Source organism: Capricornis sumatraensis, chromosome 14 (genome assembly GCF_032405125.1).
Source record: "Capricornis sumatraensis isolate serow.1 chromosome 14, serow.2, whole genome shotgun sequence".
Classification (NCBI taxonomy): Eukaryota; Metazoa; Chordata; class Mammalia; order Artiodactyla; family Bovidae; genus Capricornis; species Capricornis sumatraensis.
This window is the reverse complement of record NC_091082.1, coordinates 80207012-80227931: the sequence shown is the minus strand read 5'-3', so window position 1 is coordinate 80227931 and position 20920 is coordinate 80207012. Positions and strand designations below refer to the sequence as shown.

At 43.5% G+C, this 20920-nt stretch overlaps 1 protein-coding gene across 1 annotated transcript in view; it reads left to right on the top strand.

The window, feature by feature from the left end:
• HHAT (hedgehog acyltransferase) overlaps positions 1–20920 on the top strand; it is a 361616-nt gene that overhangs the window by 5262 nt on the left and 335434 nt on the right. Inside the window, exon 2 of the mRNA XM_068986339.1 lies at positions 12077–12209. Within this exon, the coding sequence (XP_068842440.1) occupies positions 12119–12209 (91 nt within the window). The 5' untranslated portion in view covers positions 12077–12118. The remainder of the gene's footprint in view (positions 1–12076; positions 12210–20920) is intronic.

Genomic DNA, 20920 nt, shown 5'->3' with positions numbered 1-20920 from the left:
TTCTTGATAAACTCTGAACAGTAAGGCAGATACATTTGCACCGAAAGACATGTAATAGTATGTGCAGAGCAGTATTATTCCTAATAGCTTGAAGTTAAAAACAACTCACGTGTTCATCAATAGTAGAATGGACAAAATTGTAAGCAAATTGCTTATACAATGGAATACGCCACAGTAATGAAAATGAACAAATCTGCTTAACACACAACATTGGATGAGCCTAGCAAAGGTAGAACTGAGAAAAAGGTGGACACAGCAAGAGTTAGTGCTTTGTGATCCATTTTTTTGGGGAAGTTCAAAAATGGACAAAAGTAAATAAACTAGGGTGTTTAGGAGTCCTGCTAGTGGTCACCTTTAGTGGAATTGAAAGGACAGAGAGGGAATTCAGTTTTTTATCTAAGTAGTAATTATTGGAATGAGTTTGCTTTTTGGAAGCCTTATACTTAAAAAAAAAAATTAAGCCTACTGTAATACAAAATTCAGTTAAATATATTATTAAAATTTTTGATTCATTCAGCTGCCCCTAATCTGGGGAGTGTAAGATGTGGTGAGCATGAGTCTGGTGATTAAAAAGGCTTCAAATAGGTTGAGAATTTTACCGGGAAGGGATGCAATATCACATCAGTAACTTTTCTGAGCTAGGGGCTGATAAATCTGCCTCCTTTTCTTCCAGTCTTTAACAGCAGAGATCTGGCTCAAGGGCAGTTCATATAAAAGGACTTAGAGTTATGTTGCATATTAAGATTGACAGCAGTGGGAGATGGAAGCTGAAAAATGCTGAGTTGAGAACTGAACACAAAGTTTTGTTTTCAGGTTTCATTTTCTTGCAGCTGAAGTTTTTAGTTTATAACAATTAGATTAAAATATTCTGATGTTTTATATAAATCCTTTTAATGAAGTACTTTCTTCCCACTTGACCATGAACTAATTGAGGTTAGGGGTGGCATATTAGTTTCCTATTGTTTCTGTAACGAATTACCATAAACTTAGTGGCTTAAAACAGCAGAAATTGGTTATTTTATAGTTCTGGAGATCAGAAGTCCAGACTGGGTTGTCGGGGCAGTATTCCTTCTAGAGATTCGGTGTGGTCGGGGGGTTGTCTTTTTTTTCTTTGCTAATGTTCTCTGTCGCTTACATTCCTTTTATTCTTGGCCCCTTCCTCCATCTTCAGAGCGTATTCCTCTGACCTCTGCTTCCGTCATCCTCTCTCCTCTCTGTCCCTGACCTGCCTTCTTCCCTCTTAGCAGGGCTCTGTGCTTACATTAGGCCCATGTGGATTATTGGGGATAATGTCCCCATCTTGACATTTTTAACTGAATCACATCTGCAGAGTCGCTTTGCCATGTAAGGTAACATATTTACATGTTCGGGAAATAGGGCATGCACGTTTTTCTAGGGGAGCCATACCTGGCAGATCCTCCAGATAGAATCTATTTTGTCTTCACAAATAGCACAGGTCCTGATTCTCTGTAGGAGCTCATTGATGTTTGTCGGATGCAGGAATGCGTCCCGGTTTTCACTGTTGGAAGTCTAGCTTCCCAAGAGGAGAAATGATGGTCTTGTCCTGCTCTGGCTCTGCACACCTGGAATTCTGTGCTCAGCTCTAGGCACCTGTACTGTAAAGAGACAACTGACAGCTGATAAAGGCTCTGGGAACCAAGCCATGGAAGAAATGACTGAAGGCAGCCTGGGGTTTGTCCTGGCAGAGGGCTTGGGGTGGAGCGGATGGCATTAATTATCTTTCAGTATTTATGAGTATGATTGGCAAGAATAATGGTTATTCTTTCAGCATACTTAATAATCATGGGAATAATACTAAAGACAACAAGAATAAGCATTTTAGAGCTTACCATGGTCAACGTAATGTTCTATCTCTTTGTAAATGCATTTAGTCGTCACGCCAACTCTCAGAAGATAGTTACCATCTCTGTTATATAAGTAAGGGCATTGAAGCACAGAGAGGTCATGCAACTTGTACGAGGTCACACAGCTAGAAAGTAGCAAAGCTGGGATTCAGCCTTTGGCGTTCTGACTCCAGAGCCATGCTTTAAACTATCACACTATCCTGCCTCTGTGCTTTCAGTTTCTCCAGGTGCAGTAAGACTAGTAGCAGAATGCTTTTTAGAAATGGAGGGGCAGATTTTGACTCAGTTTAAGAAGAAAAGAGAGAACAATAAGAACTTCTTTGAAATAGAGTTCCCCTGCTTTGCAGTGTTACTGGACATGGTCAGGTAGGGTATTGTACTGAGTCGGCCAAAAAATTCATTTGGGTTTTTCTGTACCATCTTATGGAAAAACCTGAACAAACATATTGGCCAACCCAACAAAAGAAATTCCCAAACTGGCTCGATCAGACGAGGCGACAGTACCGATATTGAGATTTGGTTTGGGAAGGTAATTCTTTAAAATATATGTCTCTCAACCTTTATGGCATTTTACCTAATAAAGATCTGTGAGATGTAGTTTTCCCATTGCCTCTCCAGATTTTACTTATTAGCAATTCTAACATCCTCGTGTGGTAAGCCATGTCTCTGCCCCTTTTTAAGATACTCCCAGCTGGCGCTAAAGAACTTGCAGACAAGAGACGTGGGTCAGTCCCTGGGTTGGGAAGATCCCCTGGAGGGCATGGCAACGCAGTCCAGTATCCTTGCCTGGAGAATCCCATGGACAGAGGACCCTGGCGGGCTACAGTCCATGGGGTCGCAAAGAGTGGGACGCAACTGAAGCGACTTCACATATACAGACTCCTCCAGTAAAGAGATGGAAGCTGTTCTCTCTTTCCCCCTGAGTCTGTACTGAGCTTTTGACCAATAAAACGTTCTGTGAATTCTGGAGCCTGGTGCTCAAGAGACCTTGCCCCTCTTGCTTTTGTGCTTTTAAGACCCCGGAGCCACCGTGCTATGAAGGCCCAGCCTACTAGAGGACACATGCCCACGTGGAGGAGAAGTAAGGCACCTAGGTGATGGCTGGCACCAAATGCCAGACTTGTGGGTGAGATCATTGTCCCCTCCAGCTGCCTTGAGCCAGAGCAGTGACAGTCATGTGAGCTGATGCCAGGTGGATCTGCAGAAGAATTGCTCAGATTGCCACCCCCCCGAATCACAGGAGAGAATACAGCTTGTTATTTTAAGCCTCCATGTTTTGGAATGATTTATTGCACAGTGACACATAGCTGATACCTAATATTTTGGAGCATATTTGGACGTCGTGATAACGTATTTTTAAATATTCAGTAATTAGACTTTTGCCCAGCCCAGTGGACCTCTCCAATCACAGCCGATCATTCCAATGTATTGATGAAGCCTTTCTGGGTTTAGGAAAGTGTTTCTCTTTAGAATGATGTGGGTAGAAGAATGAGACTTTTAAGCATGGTTGGGAAAACACTGTACTATGAGAAGACTCCATGAATCTGGGCTTGGTTTTTCTGGTAGAAGTCATGTAATTTATATTCTGCAAAACAGGTCTCTGTTTCAACAAGTTGGACTTGGAAAAGAGTAAAAGTCTCCTAACATTTTCCCCAAATGTGCTAGAATATTGCTCTGCCCTGGCATTTTCTTTTCTGTAATGCCTTTGTCGTTTCAGTGGGCATGAGTTTCTTTTGCTTTATTACTTTGTGGTTTCCAGAGTGCTCATTTGTTCCTAAATGTAGAACTATTTCAAGTTTACTCAACCCTTATCTCTATATAACTGCTGACTTTCCCCTCATATCCGAGGTAAATTGGTTTAGTTCGTCTTCTTCAGTAAATCTCTTAAGAAATGTGTGAGTTAGAGGTTTCCTGTGTATTCGGATTACATCTAGTTGATTTTCTTCCTGGGGAGTATCTATACTATATGTAACTTTAAATTCTTTTCCATGTGTATAGCTTGTATTGTCTTCTAGCTTTCCTGACGAATTGATTTCATCATAGATGCTGAAAAAAATGAATCGGGTGAACTTGAAGAATAGGGAGGTGGGTGAAGGAAGGCTCTGGAATTAGACTTGGTGAGTATGAATCTAAGCTCTGCTGCTTAGATTTGTGTGATTTGGGGCAGATTTCTTGATCCTTCCGGGCTTTGGTGGTCTTTTGTGTTAATGAGGTTACCAGAAGTACCAACCTCAGAGCTGTTATGGAGATTAAGTGAAAGAATACTTTTAAAGTGCTTTCTCAGCGTAGGTAATCAGTCAATACTACTTATTAGAGTACAGTTGAGTTCAGTTTACTTTCGCTTTTCACTTTGATGCATTGGAGAAGGAAATGGCAACCCACTCCAGTGTTCTTGCCTGGAGAATCCCAGGGACGGGGGAGCCTGGTGGGCTGCTGTCTCTGGGGTCACACAGTCAGACATGACTGAAGCGACTTAGCAGCAGCAGCAGCAGTTCAGTTCAGTCGCTCAGTTGTGTCCAACTCTTTGCGACCCCATGGACTGCAGCACCCCAGGCTTCCCTGTCCATCACCAACTCCCGGAGCTTGCTCAAACTCATATTCATTGAGTTGGTGATGCCATCCAACCATCTCATCATCTGTCGTCCCCTTCTCCTCCTGCCTTCAATCTTTCCCAGCATCAGGGTCTTTTCCAAGGAGTCAGTATTAGAGTACAGCTGTTACTTAACTCTGGGTAAACTCAGTAGAGAAATATTTCAGTTTAGTTAGTTGGGCATGATGATGGTGATGGTGCTGGAGATCGTTAGCTTCATGCTGAGGTTGCTGTTTTAAAGTCATCTGGTGCATGGGAGTATTTGGCTCCTCTGTCCGTGGAATGCTCCTGGCAAGAACACTGGAGTGGGTTGCCATTCCTGTCTCCAGGGGATGTTCCTGACCCGGGGATTGAACCCAGGTCTCTTGAATTGCAGGTGGATTCTTTGCTGTCTGAGCCACCGTGGAAGCCCAGGTGCTATTTAGACCCTATTTAGTGCTAAATACCAAGGGTGAGGAGCAGGAAAGAATTTAAAGAGGAACTGTTGGAATCCATTTGTTGTACTTAGCAACAGTAAAGATAAAGGACTTTTGAAAAGAGATTGGAAATCGCTGGGGAAAAGCATCTTACAGAAGTTGTGTGTATGCACACTTCAGGCTTTGGCACAGTGAGCTGTCCTTTTCTGCCAAGAGTAAGGAACAGGATTTCTGCCTAAGAGAGTGGGAGTTGAGAACTTGGGTTCTGTTTTTTGCTCCATTGCTGGCTTCTCTGGGTCCTTGGGCAGATTGTGTCTTTTCTCTGAGCAGGACTCTGATCCCTGAAAAAAGAGCTAACTGTTATTCCTCCTGGTGAGAATGAGAGTGGATGGCATCTTTGAAAGCAGGTGGAGTGTTAAATTACAACATGAAAGCAAATGTACATTGCTTCAGTATAGAAAACTTTCTGTTCCTGGAGGAAGTCTTGCTGTTTTCCAGCTAAGATTTTATTATGTGGGCCCCATGAGTTCTATAGTTCCCAGATAAATATAGTACTTTTTGGAACTACTCAGCCTGGGGCTCTTCTACCCAATACAAAGTAGAGAAATCCTGTTCATCCAGTCTGACTTCTTTCCCTTAATCCCAGGAAAACCTTTGCCATGGTTTTCTTCCAAGACCTAATCTTAAATGCATTTTCTCTCTTAGTCTTCACTTTGTGCCAGTTCCTTACTCTCATCAGTAATACCAGCTTTGAGATAATGTAGTCTTAACAGCTTTGGAGATGCTGTTTTAGGTCCTTTATTCCCCCTCCACCCCACTGCCTCCTGGACTAGTTTGGTGCCATGTGCAACTTGATTTTTCCTACTGTGTTGCATGGTTCTAGAATTTTCTCTCCACTTCCTACAAAGGGCCTGAGTCGCTGACCTCCCTGCCTCTCGACGCTACCACCATGTCAAAGGTCTTCTTCCTGAAGCTTCACACAAAAATTAAATGTCATATATGTTTAAGACCCTTTGCCACTTGGCTCTAAAACTGCCCACATTGTTTCCTTCTCAAGGTCCTGACCAGTATTCCCTCTGAAGTGGAAGTGCTCTCAGGCACATCTTTACCATCAGATCTCCCGGTAACCCTCCTTAGCTCTCACATCAGTAATGTAACCTCCTTTATACAGATTGATCAGGTAGATTCCTACTTTAAAACAGTCCGTGGTGTTGTAGCTTGGCTGTTTCATATAGAAATCATGATGTAAATGGTGATGAGTTTCTAGGCTATTGAATATGCGAGTGTTAAGTCGCATCAGTCGCATCAGTCATCTCTGATTCTTTGCAACCTTGTGGATGGTAGCCTGCCAGGCTCCTCTGTCCGTGGAATTATTCTCCAGTCAAGAATACTGGAGTGGGTTGCCATTCCCTTCTTCTCCATGAAATCTTCCTGACCCAAGGATCAAACCTGGGTCTCTTGCATTGCAGGTGGATTCTTTGCCGTGTGAACCACAAGGGAAGTCCAGGCTGTTGCATGGATGCACACTTAACTGATAATGTTGCTGCAGCCCTGAATCTATGCATGCAAAACAGAAAAAAGGCATTACTTACACATTTGAGTAAGGATTCCTTTAATTTCATTGTGGTAGCTTGTGCCTAAAGAAGAGCATAGTCACATTTAGAAAATTGAAACATTAGAAACGAGAATTTTCTGAGCCTTTAGGAACCTTTGTGAGTTTGGACATTAAAAAAAAAAAAATTCTAGTTATATTCCCAAAGGTGCAGCTTTCTTTTCTTTGATACTGTTGCATCATTAAATTCCTTAAAACATATCTACCCTGATTGGCTCTCTGAGTGCGCAGCTGAAACTAACAGAGGTGGGGAGAGAGCTGGAGAGAACAGTCTTCTTGAGATAAGTGGACAAGAGTTGAATTATTAAGGAAGAAAGATCTGTTAAGGACAAGTGGGTGTGTGTGTGATGGTGGTGTTTTGAGATTACATTCCTGGGATTGTGAATGGTGAGGCAAGAAGAGTGAATACTTCATAGAATTCCTTTTGGGGCTAAGAAAAGAGATGGTGAGAAGAGACGCTGGGCAGAAAGCTCTCCAGAGGGCCCCCAAGGACACATTGTTGCTGTCTGGGGTAGCCTTGGGCTGGATGTGGGGACGGGAGGAGGATGAGACATTAGAGAGAGCTCTTGGGGGTGCGGATGAGCAGAAGAAGGCCCCGCAGCGGGTGGGATGCTCAGTTCCTCCTCCCATGGAAGGTCAGTTGCTGCTGCTGCTAAGTCACTTCAGTTGTGTCCGACTCTGTGCGACCCCATAGACAGCAGCCCACCAGGCTCCCCCGTCCCTGGGATTCTCCAGGCAAGCACACTGGAGTGGGTTGCCATTTCCTTCTTCAATGCATGAAAGTGAAAAATGAAAGTGAAGTCGCTCAGTCATGTCTGACCCTCAGCGACCCCATGGACTGCAGCCTTCCAGGCTCCTCCATCCATGGGATTTTCCAGGCAAGAGTACTGGAGTGGGGTGCCATCGCCTTCTCTGAAAATAAATTAAATTCCTGAGCCAGTCAGTGGCAGAGCCTGGTTACCCCCCAGGTCTGCCTGATGCAGAATCCACTACTGTTTGTCAGCAGGAGGCCGTTTGGTCCAGTCCCCAAATGTTAAATATGAGAACACAGCCCTCCGCTTTGTTGCTTGTTACTGAGTATCTCTGTGTATATGTCTGCAGAATGTATACGATATAGCCAAGAGCAGCGTCAAACATTTGAGTTTTCTAGTTTTCTGACAGTTAAGTCACTAATGCAAGAGAATTGTCCTCGAAGGAGAATGTTCACTAAAAGCTTCAAAACTGCAGGAATTCTGGAAGTTTTAGTTATTCTCCAAGATTATTTATGTTCAAATTTCAGTAGCTTTTGAAGGGGGTTCAGCTCTTTGCCAATTGAGGAAGTTATCCAACAGAGTAATACCAGCATCCTTGGGAAGGAGAGCAAATACAAAACTCAGAGGTTGTAACAATGACGCACTGCATAGGACAGGGATCTCTGTTCAGTGTTCTCTGGCATCCTGGATGGCAGGGGGGTTTGGGGGGAGAACGGATACATGTATATGTATGGCTGAGTCCCTTTGCTGTTCACCTGAAATGATCATAGTATTGTTTATCACCTGCATGACAAAACAGAAAGTTAAAAAAAAAGCCCAGAGGTTGAAATTTACTTATCACTAAATGGAAAATTACTAATCCTACAAAGTCCCCCAAAGAAATCTTAACAGATTCTGGAAGGTGCCAGGTATTTAAAAATAAAGGGTTGTCGTTGTCAAGTCGCTTCAGTCGTGTCTGACTCTGCGTGATCCCATAGACAGCAGCCCACCAGGCTCCCCCATCCCTGGGATTCTCCAGGCAAGAACACCGGAGTGGGTTGCCATTTCCTTCTCCAATGCATGGAAGTGAAAAGTGAAAGTGAAGTCACTGAGTCATGTCCAACTCTCAGCGACCCCATGGACTGCAGCCTTCCAGGCTCCTCCATCCATGGGATTTTCCAGGCAAAAGTACTGGAGTGGGGTGCCAGCGCCTTCTCCAAAAATAAAGTGTAGTGGTTCTGAAAAGTACTAGGGGATCCCACGAAGGCGTTGTTGAAATTCCAGGGCTTAGAGAGATTGGCCGTGGAAGTATGAGTGCCAGATTCTGGGTATTCTAGGAGCTCTGTGGGAGAAACTCATGCCTCGGCAACTTGTAGGTAATTACCAGGGGATCATCTGGCTGGAGGACCACTGATTTCTGACTTCATATTTTATGAAAGGGAACGTTTATGTCCCTTCCTGCTGTGACTCCCTGAAGAAAGGGGTTTGTGAGTAGTAGGTTCTGAGCTAGACTCTGAGGGCAAAGAACTCTGTGAACTGGTACTAAAGGGGCTCCATCCCTGAGGGGTGAGGGGGGGGGCCCAGGGGTCTCAAAACCTGGATTTGAGCCCTGGCGCCCTTATTTCTGATTGAATGACCTCACCATGTTCACATTCATCATCTATAAATGCCTGCCTCCGGTGCTCCACATACTTCACCCAACTCTTGTGAAAATACAATGAGCTCATGGGTGAGATCTGAGTTTTGGCATTACTGTCACGTATTAGAAGTGCTTGGTGGGGGCTTAACATTTTGCTCTTGTTTTAATTTGACTTTGACATATGTGAGAGGTTTAAGTAAAGCAATGACGGCCATAGAGGGGTTTACATTTAGCTAACTCTATGTCATTTGGGAACTGATCATTTAATTTGCAGAATTTTAGGACTTCCTGTTACCTGCTTTATTACTTAAGAGTCTAGACATGGCTGCCGTAACAGAGAGCTTTAGAATGGCACAGCCTTAAACGACCTGGGAATGCATTTCTCTTTCATGTAATAGTCCAGAGATGTAAGAGGTCCAGGGCAGTTTGGGGGGTGGGGTAGGGTGGTACATGCAGTCAGGAACTGAGGCGCCTCTGTCTTGCTTTTCTCTGCGGCTTTACCCTCCTGGTCTAAAGGTGGCTGTTCCAACTCCACCCAACAGGAAGAGGATGACCGCAGCCTCAGCGCCAGAACTATTCAAATATCCACCCTTGGATACACTGTATGCGCTCAGCATCCTTGTGTCCAGATAAAAATTCAGGTCCTGTGCAAGAAGGGAGACTGCGTATACAGAGTGCGCAGCTCACAGTCTGCCAGTGGGATCAGGCTGTTAGCTTCCCTTTAAGAAGCGCCTGGAAGATGGAAGACACGGTGGTTTTGTTAATCCAGTTTTATAAACCACTGTTGGGATGACATTGGAAGGGGAGAGCGAGGAGGATGAGGCTGTTGGGTTAGAGGAGGCTTGGAGGTGGTTTGTGCTTTTGCATGTATTAACTCGGCTGCTGGCTGGATCTTTAGTTGCGGCATGTGAACCCTTAGTTGCAGCGTGTGGGATCCGGTTCTCTGAGCATGCAGTCCTGGCCACTGAACCTCCAGGGAAGTCCCTGGGGCTCCCTTCTCTTCAGGCTTTTGAACAGTAATCTTTTATTTCTGGAGCACGGGGTGGTCCCATCCTGCTGTGCTCGGTGCCCGTGCTGGGTTCTGTGGACTTACGTCGTGGTCCCTGCTCTCTAAAGGTCCGCTCTGCGGGGAGACGGGTGTGGCAGCAGTGAGGACAGATGTGGCTGGTGTACACTGTGCTGGAGGCAGGCGGGCGGCGTGGGCTCAAGGGGAAGACCTGCCACCCTGGGCAGGCAGGGTGTGTGTGTGTGTGTGTGTGTGTGTGTGTGTGTGTGTGTGTGGTGTGGTGTGTGTGTGGTGTGGTGTGTGTGTGGTATGGTGTGGTGTGTGTGTGGTATGGTGTGGTGTGTGTGGTGTGTGTGGTGTGTGTATGTGTGTGATATGTGTATGATGTGTGTGTGATATGTGTGTGTGTGATGTGTGTGTGATCTGTGTATGTGTGTGATGTGTGTGTGATATGTATGTGTGATGTTTGTGATATGTATGCATGTGTGATGTGTGTGTGATGTGTGTGATGTCTGTGTGATGTGTATATGTGTGTGATGTGTGCATGTGATATGTGTGTGTGATATGTGTGTGATGTTTGTGATATTTATGTATGTTTGATGTGTGTGTGATACATGTCTGTATGATGTGTGTGTGATGTGTGTGATGTGTGTGTGATATGTGTGTGTGATGTGTGTATATGTGTGTGTGTGCATGATGTGTGTGTATGATGTGTGTGTGATGTGTGTGATGTGTGATGTGTGTGTGAGGTGTGTATGTGTGTGTGATGTGTGTGGGGTGTGTGTGATGTGTGTGTGTGTGATGTGTGTGTGATGTGTGTGATGTGTGTGTATGTGATGTGTGTGAGGTGTGTGTATGTGATGTGTGTGATGTGTGTGTGTGGTGTGTGTGTGTGATGTGTGTCTGTGATGTGTGTGTATGATGTGTGTGTGATGTATGTGTATGTGATGTGTGTGTGATGTGTGTGTGATGTGTGTATGTGTGATGTGTGTGAGGTGTGTGTGAGGTGTGTGTGTGTATGTGTGTATGATGTGTGTATATGTGTGATGTGTGTGTGTATGTGTGTGATGCGTGTGTGATGTGTGTGATGTGTGTGATGTGTGTGTGGTGTGTGTGTGTGATGTCTGTGTGATGTGTATGTGTGATGTGTGTGAGGTGTGTGTGTGAGGTGTGTGTATATGATGTGTGTGATGTGTGTGTGTGGTGTGTGTGTGTGATGTGTGTATATGTGTGTGATGTGTGTATATGCATGTGTGATGTGTGCGTGTGTGATGTGTGTGTGTGTGATGTGTGTGTGTGAATGTGTGATATGTGTGAGGTGTGTATGAGGTGTGTGTGTATGTGTGTATGATGTGTGTATATGTGTGATGGGTGTATATGTGTGTGTGTGATATGTGTGTGATGTGTGTGGTGTGTGTGTGTGATGTGTGTGATTTGTGTGTATGTGTGATGTGTGTGAGGTGTGTGTGTGATGTGTGTGTATATGATGTGTGTGATGTGTGTGTGTGATGTGTGATGTGTGTATATGTGTGTGTGTGGTGTGTGTGATGTGTGTGTATGTGTGTGTGTGATGTGTGTGAGGTGTGTGTGTGATGTGTGTGTGTGATGTGTGATGTGTGTATATGTGTGTGTGGTGTGTGTGTGATGTGTATGTGTGTGTGATGTGTGTGTGATGTATATATGTGTGTGTGTGATGTGTGTGATGTGTGTGTGTGATGTGTGTGTGTGGTGTGTGTGTGTGATGTGTGTATATGTGTGTGTGGTGTGTGTGTGATGTGTGTGTATGTGTGTGTGATGTATATATGTGTGTGTGATGTGTGTGTGTGATGTGTATATGTGTGTGTGTGATGTGTGTGGTGCGTGTCTGATGTGTGTGTGATGTGTGTGTGTGGTGTGTGTGTGTGATGTGTGATGTGGGTATATGTGTGTGTGTGATGTATATATGTGTGTGTGTGATGTGTATATGTGTGTGTGTGATGTGTGTGGTGTGTGTGTGATGTGTGTGTGATGTGTGTGTGTGTGTCTGTGTGTGTGTGTGTGAGATGTGACCAGGCGGGATGAGGTCATGGCGGCGGAGGTGTCCCTGGGAGGAGAGCTTGCGTCTTGCCGAGTGATGGTCCCTGGGAGAACAAGGGAACTAGCTGGCGATGGGGATGCGGCGTTGTCCTCTGGTGTGTGTTTTTGGCTTACGGCTTTTATTTCTGTTTCTCTTCCTAGAAACTCTCGGCGTGGGCCACAGAACTCTTTGTCACAGAAGCAATGCTGCCCTGGTGGGAACTGTCCTTTTACCTGTTAGCTTCCATAGGCTTCCACTTCTATTCCTTCTATGAAGTCTACAAAGTCTCCAGAGGTAAGGTCCTAATTTTTCTAAATTTGTGTCAGAAAAGCAAGGTAGGGGCGGGAGTGCTCAGAGGTGGAAGGTTCAGGAAGATGGCCTCATGGGCGCGGGATGGCTTGAGCTCTGCTTTGCTTTCCCCTGGTCTTGGACAGTTTGAATCGATGACCTGAGTCGGTGGAGTTTCCACCCTAATCTTGGATCTTCTAGGTGATCCTGTGGCTGGTCCTCTGAAGGAGGAAGGTTTGGTTCAGTGGCTACTGAAGGCCGTGGAGGTGCTTGGCATTGGTAAATAGTAGTAACCTCTTAAATTTCTCCCTTGCCACTGCTCCTCTCGGCCACGTGGAGGCTGCCCACGGTGTCGGAGGCCTGGACTCCCTTCCTCTTCTTGTCCTGCTGTCTGCTGTGCTTTTGTGCACATGTTGAAGAGGAACTGTTACCAAGCCCTTGGAAGGGGGATGGGCGCTCCTTTCCTTTAAGGGCATCTTGGAACAAACATCGCCATGTCACTTCTGCTCACACCAGTTGACCAGCGCCAATTCCCGTGGCCCCAGCTGGTAGGCTGGGAAATATTGTGGTTCGCTCGGTGGCCATGTGTTACATAAAACTTCCCTTACTGGGGAGGAATGGAAGAGAGAATTTTTGCGGGTCCGTGAGTGGTCTCTTCCATAGCCAAGGACAGTTTCCTAGAGGTGATGGTGAGCCTTGTCTTAAGGAAGAACAGAAGTCAGCCAAGTAGAGAAGAGGGCAGAGGCTCTGTGGACAGAGGTGGGTTTGCAGGCAAATGGACAACCGTGTGCCATGCCGCTGGGGTGTGAGGAGACACAGAATGGCCTGGGAACTCCGCACCGTTTGGTAGGGCTGGTGCTTGGAGGGAGGGGCCCAGGGGTTAAGCTTAGATCAAGGAGTGGGGATAGGCTGTGAATGACTCTGTGTATTCCTTTGGCTGAGGCTGCTGCTGCTGCTAAGTTGCTTCAGTCGTGTCCAACTCTGTGCGACCCTATGGACAGCAGCCCAGCAGGCTCCTCTGTCCGTGGGATTTTTCTAGGCAAGAGTACTGGAGTGGGTCGCCATTTCCTTCTCCTTTGGCTGAGGAGTCTGGACTTTATCTTGAAGGTAGGAGAGTTTGCTGAAAGTAATTGTGCTTACTGAAAATGGCAAAGGTGGGTTTGAGGGAGCACAGTTGGCAGTGCTGAGCTCTGGGTGTCTGCCTCCGCATGGATCCCTGGGCTTGGTTTGTATCGGCGGGATCAGCCTTGCTCCCATTCTACACATGTCTCGCTCAGAGCTGTGGGCTTGGTCACAGAGACTGACCGTTGAAAGTAGATGAAGACGGTTGGGTCAAGGCCATCCGAATAGCTGCATTCCCCTGCTGGAGGCTCTTAGCTCTCAGGCCCCATGTGCACGGAGCTCATCTGCTCTGTGTCAGGCACCTTGTTAGATTCTTTCTGTACCTGTCTTATTCCATCTTTAGGGCAGCCCTGAGATGTGGTGTATTACTTGGCAGACAGGCTTGGCTGCAGAAACACAGCCTCCGCAATGACTGTAGTCAGGGCTGGTGTGGTGTCTGGAGAGCACCCACGACCTTGGCTCCTTCTGCCACGTTCCCCTGCCGTCCTTGACACGTGGTTCTCCTCTCATGACATGAGGTGGCTGCTCCAGCTCAAATGCCATCTTCACTTCTTTTCCCAGAAGGAAGCAGGGAAGGGATGGGGAGGACAGACCCTCTTTTCCAGAGCATAACCCTGAAAGTTCCTTTATCGTGTTCATCCAGGTACTGTTCCCTAGATCCTAGCCCTGTGGACTCAACTGTGAGGGAAGCTAGTAAATGTAATCTTTGGTTGGGAGGCCATTTTTTTCCCCCAGCAGAACTGAAGGGTTCTATTATAGAAGAGGAAAGAAAGAATGGGTGTTAGCAGTTAGTCATCAGCCTTTTCCATAAATGGAGTGTCTTTGTTATCCATTGTTACATAACAGATCACCCTGAAGCTTTGTGATTTAAAACAACCACTGCCGTTTGCTATCAGTCACTGTTCTGGGAGTTTTTTTCCCCTTTTAAATAGACTGTTTTTTTAAAAGCTGTTTTAGGATCACAGCAAAATTGGGCAGGAAGTACAAAGAGCTTCTATGCACTCAGTGTCCCAGACAATCACAGCCGCCCTGACTACTAGCGTCCTGCACCAGATTTGTTACAGTTGACAACCTGCGTTGATATATCATTATCACCCAAAATCCATAGTTTACTGTAGGGTTCATTCTTGGTGATATTCATTCTGTGAGTTTCGAGAAATGTAAGTTACATGTTTACATCATTATATCAATAGTATCTTACAGAGGAGTTTCATGGCCCTAAAAATCTTCTGTGCTCTGTCTGTTCATCCTTCCCTCCTCTAACCACTGGCAACCACTTATCCTTTTACCATCTTCACAGTTTCACCTATTTTCATTTAAAAAAAACATTTTTTTTTTTTTTTGCCACACCATGCAGCTTGTGGGATCCTAGTTCCCTGACCAGGGATCAGAACCTGGGTCCCCTGCAGAGTCTTAACCACTAGACTGCCAGGGAATTCCCCAATTTGACCTATTTCAAAATATCATATAGTTGGAATCTGAAATCGTGTCTTTCACTTAATATGCATTTAAGTTCCTCCTTGACTTTTCACAGCTTGAGAGCTTATTTCTTTTTAGTGATGAACAGTATTCCATTGTCTGAATATAGTGGTGAACAATATTCCATTGTCTGAATGCTCATTCACTGATTTAACGGCATCTTGTGGCCTCCTAGTTTTGGCGATTCTGAATAAAGCTGCTGTTAAATCTGTATGAAGGTGTTTGTATGGACATTACAATACCCATTACTCCCTTTGGGTAAATACCGAGGAGCAGTGGTTGAATTGTACGTTAAGAGGATGTTTATTTTTTATAAGAAACTGCCAGTTTTCTTCCAAAGTAGCTATATATCATTTTGCATTCTCACCAAAAATGGGTTCCTGTTGTTCCACATCCTTGTAAGCATTTGGTGTTGTCAGTGTTTTAGATTTTGGCCATTGAATTATTGTCTTAATTTGCATTTTCCTGATGATGTGTACTGTGGAGCATATCTTCGTATGCTTATTTGCCATCTCTATAGTCCTTTGGTGAGCTGTCAGGTCAGGACTTCTACCCATTTTAAAATCAAATTGTTCATTTTCTTATTGTTGATTTTCAGCAGTCTTTTTTGTATCTTTCAGATAATAATCCTTTATCAGATATCTCTTTTGCAGGTATTTTCTCCCAGTCTGTGGCTTACCTTCTCATTCCCTTGACTGTATCTTTCACAGAGCAAAAGTTTTTAACTTTAATGTGCCCAACTTATCAATTTTTTCCTTTCATCGGTTATGGTGTTATATCTAAAAAGTGTATCTATGGTGTTTAATCTAAAAAGTCATTGCATACTCTGATACTATCCTTTAGGAGTTTATAATCTTGTGTTTTACATTTAGATCTGTGATATCCATTTGTGATATCCATCTGTGTGTGTCTGGATTCTTTTTTTTAATTTTTTTTTTGCATGTGGATGTTCATTTGTTCCAGCATCACTTGTTGACGAGATACTCCATTGTATTACCTTGGCTCATTTGTCATAAAGACTGGCTGAGTAAACTTATGTGGGTCTATTTCTGGGCTCTCTATTCTGTTGCGTGGATCTCTGTGTTCTTTTACCAATACCAAACTGTCGTGCATATCATAGCTTTATAGTAAAGTCTTGAAGTTGGATTGTATTGGTCATTCAATTTTATTTTTCTCTTTCAATATTATGTTGTATATTCTGAGTCTTTTGCCTCTCTGTGTAAACTTTATTTATTAATTTTTTTTCTGTGTAAACTTTAGAATCTGTACCAAGAAGATACCAAGTTTGTTGGTATCTACAAAATAACTTGCTAGAATTTTGATTTGGATTGCATTGACTGTATATAGGTCAAGTATGGCAGACCAGACACCTAGACAATATTGTCTTTCTATCCATGAGCATGTAATACATATATCTCTATTTATTTTGTTATTTGATTTCATTTGTCAGAGTTTTGATATTTTCCTCATATAACACACATATTTTGTTACTTAAATATTATATTTTGAAGGTGCTGTTTTTAATTTCAAATTTTACTTGTTCATTACTGATATATAGTAAAGCCATTGACTTTTGTATATTAACCTTGTATCCTATAACTTTGTTACAATTGCTTATTAGTTCCAGGAGTTTTTAGGTTGATTCTTTGTTTATTCTAGATAGACAATCATGTTATCTGTATACAAAGACAATTTTATTTCTTCTTGACATTCTGCTTACCTGCTATTTCATTTTCTTCTCCTTATTGCATTAGCAAGATTTCCAGTACAGTGGTGAGAAGGAACATCCTTACCTTTTCCTGATCTGAGCAGGAAAGCTTCTAGCTACTCACCATTAAGTATGATGTTAGTAGGTTTTTGCAAATTTCTTCACCCAGTTAAGAAGGGTCCTCTCTTATTTCTAGTTTGCTGGGAGTTTTAAGTCCTAAATGGGTATTGCATTTCTTTTTTCAATGGTTTTTGTGCAGTCCATGGGGTTGCAAAGAGTTGGACACGACTGAGCGACTTCATTTACTTACTTACTTATTGTTTCTTTAGATTTGCTCTGCTCTTTCTCATGTCAACTTCATGAGTTGAATGCTTGTTTATTTTGTGAGAAATCTGTTTGTGCTCTTGTGTCTGGTTGTTTTTCTCAGAAGGATTTCCAGAAGAGGAATTACAGAGTCAAACTACATGAAAAAGATTTTAAGGTTCTTGATAGATAAACCCGGATCATTCTCCAGGAATTCTTTGTCAATTAACACTCTTTCTGTTGGAGGATGTCTACCTTATTGTAGTCTCAGCCTTTATTCTTCAGTCCATCTCACGTGTATTTGATATATGGTATGAAGTGAAGAGTTGAGTTATTTATTTTCCCACCTAGATAACTGAACACTGTAAGTCTTTCTTTACTGAATTTTAATGCAATCTTGAGCATGTACTAAATTCTTTTATGTATACACACGCACACATGTGCACACACACAATTTGAGGGCTGTCTTTTCCGGGGGCTGTCTCTTCTGTTTCATTGTTTTTCAATCAGTTCTTACATCAGTACTGTGCTGTTTTAATTATTTTTGCTTTTTGAATGTCTGAGTATCTGGTGGAGTAAGTCACCACTCTTTTTTCTTTATTTCCATTCTCAGCTGTTCTTACTGATTTACTCTTCGAGATATGTGTTTGAAATTGTCAAGTTTGAAAAAAATGTCATTAAATAATTTAAACTCTTGTAACATTGTGTCTTTTCATCAAGGAGTATGGTATTTTTTTCTCAAGGTTTCTCTTATTTCCCGTAGTAAAAGTTCATGGTGTCTTCATAATAGGGCCTGTTAAAATTCCTGTTAAGACCGTTTCTAAGTCTTTTTTTCCTTTTGTAATTGGGATGTTTTCTAGTTGTATTTTCTGTAATTTCTAGCTGATTATGTCTGGTCTGTAGTAAAGGTGTTTGTTTTGATTTCTCTATTTTATGTTACAACAGTTATTTAATTCTCTTAGTGTTTGACGTTTATCATTTGATTCTCCTGGTTTTCTGTTTAGATAATATCATCCATACGTAATGATAGTGGTTCTGCTTCATCTGGGCTTCCCTGATGGCTCAGTTGATAAAGAATCTGCCTGCAATGCAGGAGACCCTGGTTTGATTCCTGGGTTGGGAAGATCCACTGGAGAAGGGATAGGCTACCCACTCCAGTATTCTGGCCTGGAGAACTCCATGGACTGTATAGTCCATGGGGTCGCAAAGAGTCGGACACCACTGAGCACCGTTCACTTTTTGCTTCATCTGTTACTACTTAACCAGGACTACTAGAACAATGTAGTAGTTGGAAAAGAATGCTATGCTTATTTTAATCCTTACATTAATGGAAATCCGTATATTGCTTTACTCTTAGTGATAACTGAATAAGCTTTGGTCTGGGGGAAAAAAATCACGTTAAGGTATACTTTGCTCCCTTTTACTAAAGTTTTAAGATAAGCAATATATGTTGAATTTTATCCATTTTTTAAAGTATCTATTCAGATGATCACATAGTTTTCCTTTCTCAGCCTATTGATATTGTCACGCAAGTGTATGTTCCTCGATTCTTTGTCCCATCACAACAAAGATTTGGAGTGACGGACATTAAAGCCCCCTCGGTGAGTCACAGCTCTCAGGTCTGGGATAGACCGTGTTATAGCTCTCAGGTCTCACATGGACCGTGTTATAGCTCTTAGACAAATCAGTGTTACAGCTCAGTGTTACAGCTCTATTTTATTTAGAAGATAGCAGGAAAATCCATCTTCGAGGCGTGAGGGCACGTCGATCTAAAGACACGGGAAGAGCGCCCCAGCGCCCGGGAGGGAGAGAGAGAGCTGGCTCTGGCTCCTCTATTTATACGTTTCTCTCTCCCTGGGCCTGTCCTATGTAAACTGGGCCAGCCAGGAGTGTTGCTTGTTTTACCTGAGGTCCTCACTCCGGCCCTCAGACCTTCTTTTGTTTCATTTTCGCGGGCTTTTCCCTTCCTTCTCTGTAGCCACCGCCATTTTGGACTCCTTTTCCCTGTTCTGCCTGCCTAACAATATCACTTAAAGATTTTTCCATTATGGTTTATATGGATTCCTACAACAAACCTACTGTGACTAGCGTATTCTTAAATACACTGCTTATTTCCTTGTTTAAAAAATATTAATAATTTTGAAATGAGATTAGTTGGCCTACAGTTTTGTTGTTTCATCTGCAGATTTCAACATCAGCATTTTATTAACTTTCTGAAATGAATGAGGACGCTCCCCCTCTCGTAACATGGAATGGCTTAAGCAGTGTCAGATTTTGATGTTATTCACTTGTAAATTTGTCTAGCCATGAAGCCTCTTTTTAAGTAGATTCATTAAAAACTTTTCAGTATCTTTCAGGATTCTTGGTTTATTTAGGTTTTCTTCTCAAGTCAGTGGCATTTTATTTTTCAATTTCATTGACGTTTTCAAATGTACTGACATACGGTTGTATATCATATTCTTAGAATGTCTTGAATCCCACCTGTCTCATTTCTCTTGTTTTAGGAAATTTACTAAAGGTTTTGTCTATTTGATAGATTGATTCTCTCTTTGAAGAACAAGCTCTTGGATTTATTTATAAATTCTACCATTTTTCTGTTGTCGGTGATTACTTTCTCATGAACAGCGGCTATCTTAGGTCATTTGGGTTCACAGAGCCCAGGCTCACCTCTCATGGAATAGCTGTCTTCCTGAAAAGTCGCAGTTAAAGACATTTTATAAAAGGAACTATGCTTTTTATTGAGTTATTTCACAGATATTTTAGTTTCATTTCTTTAATCTTCAGTGACAAGCAGTTAATGTTTTGCCAGATAAACTCTGTGACACCAGGGAGCCCTGATATTTAAGCAAATATGGAGCAGATTATTTGAATTAACCGCCTCCAGTTTCTTTTCTTTCTCTTATATATATATATATATATATACACACACATAGTAGGTGGTCTTAAAGTGGGATGCAAATATAGTTGAACATATTCATCTTTGGGCTTTTGTTTGTTCCTTTGCACACCTGTTCTTATCACTTGTCACTAATCCCAGCTAGTGAGAAAAGGATACAGCAGCTCATTGATAGATGAATTCTTTCATGTTCATTTAACACACGGACCTTTCATGAAGGATGGGCTTTGCCAATCGGAAAGTAATTTTTGCCACTTACTTTTGTGATTAGAGGAGTTTGGTTGCAAGATGGCTGGTTAGTTATGTGGGGCCCCGTTCAGGATGGGGATGAAGGCTACCAATCCTGTGTTTGAACAGCTGGCCTTGCCCTTGGAACCAGGGAGCTCGCTGCCCATGGAGAGGGCCACTAGAGTCCTGTCAGTTAGTAAAGCCTTGTGGAAGGACCCAAGTGCCTAGACCCTGCAGGAGGCAAGCCTGTCTAGATAGCCAGCAAGGATAGTGGGTGTTATGACTCAGCTGAGGCTCCGAACATGCAACCTGGTAGGGCTGCATGTTATACTTGACCTTTGTTTTCTATGTGGCTTCCCTAGTGGCTCAGTGGTAAAGAATCTGCCTGCAATGCAGGAGACCCGGGTTCGATCCCTGGGTTGGGAAGATCTTCTGCAGGAGGGCATGGCGACCCACTCCAGTGTTCTTGCCTGGAGAATCCCATGGACAGAGGAGCCTGGTGGGCTATAGTCCATGGTGTTGCAAAGAGTCGGCCACGACTGGGCAGCTAACACTTTCCTATGTTACTCGTGGCCAGGGTTGTGGCAGATTGTCAACTCCCTGCCTTCCTCCTGGGATTCTGAGTCTCCTGGCCCACTCCTTCCTCTCAGGCTTACACCGGTGTTTCCTTCCTAGGCTGATATTGTGGGGAGGGGCTCATGGGGGCCAGCAGAGAGTCTGCTTTCTTAGTGCCTGAGATAAACCTCTGGACAGGGTGGGGCTGGAGGGCTTTTGAAGGCACCCCTCAGGGTTAGACTCCATAGCGCCTCACTCCTCAGGCCCCCTGCTTCCTCAGCCGTTGCTCTGTGTTGGATCAAACACAAGGACATAGCTTATGCGTTGCTCTCTGCTGGAGCGTCTCCGTCTCAGGCTGGGGCTTCTGCCTCTCCGGGAAGCCCTAAGGATTCCCATGCAAATTGCATGCCTGGTGCCTGTCTGGAT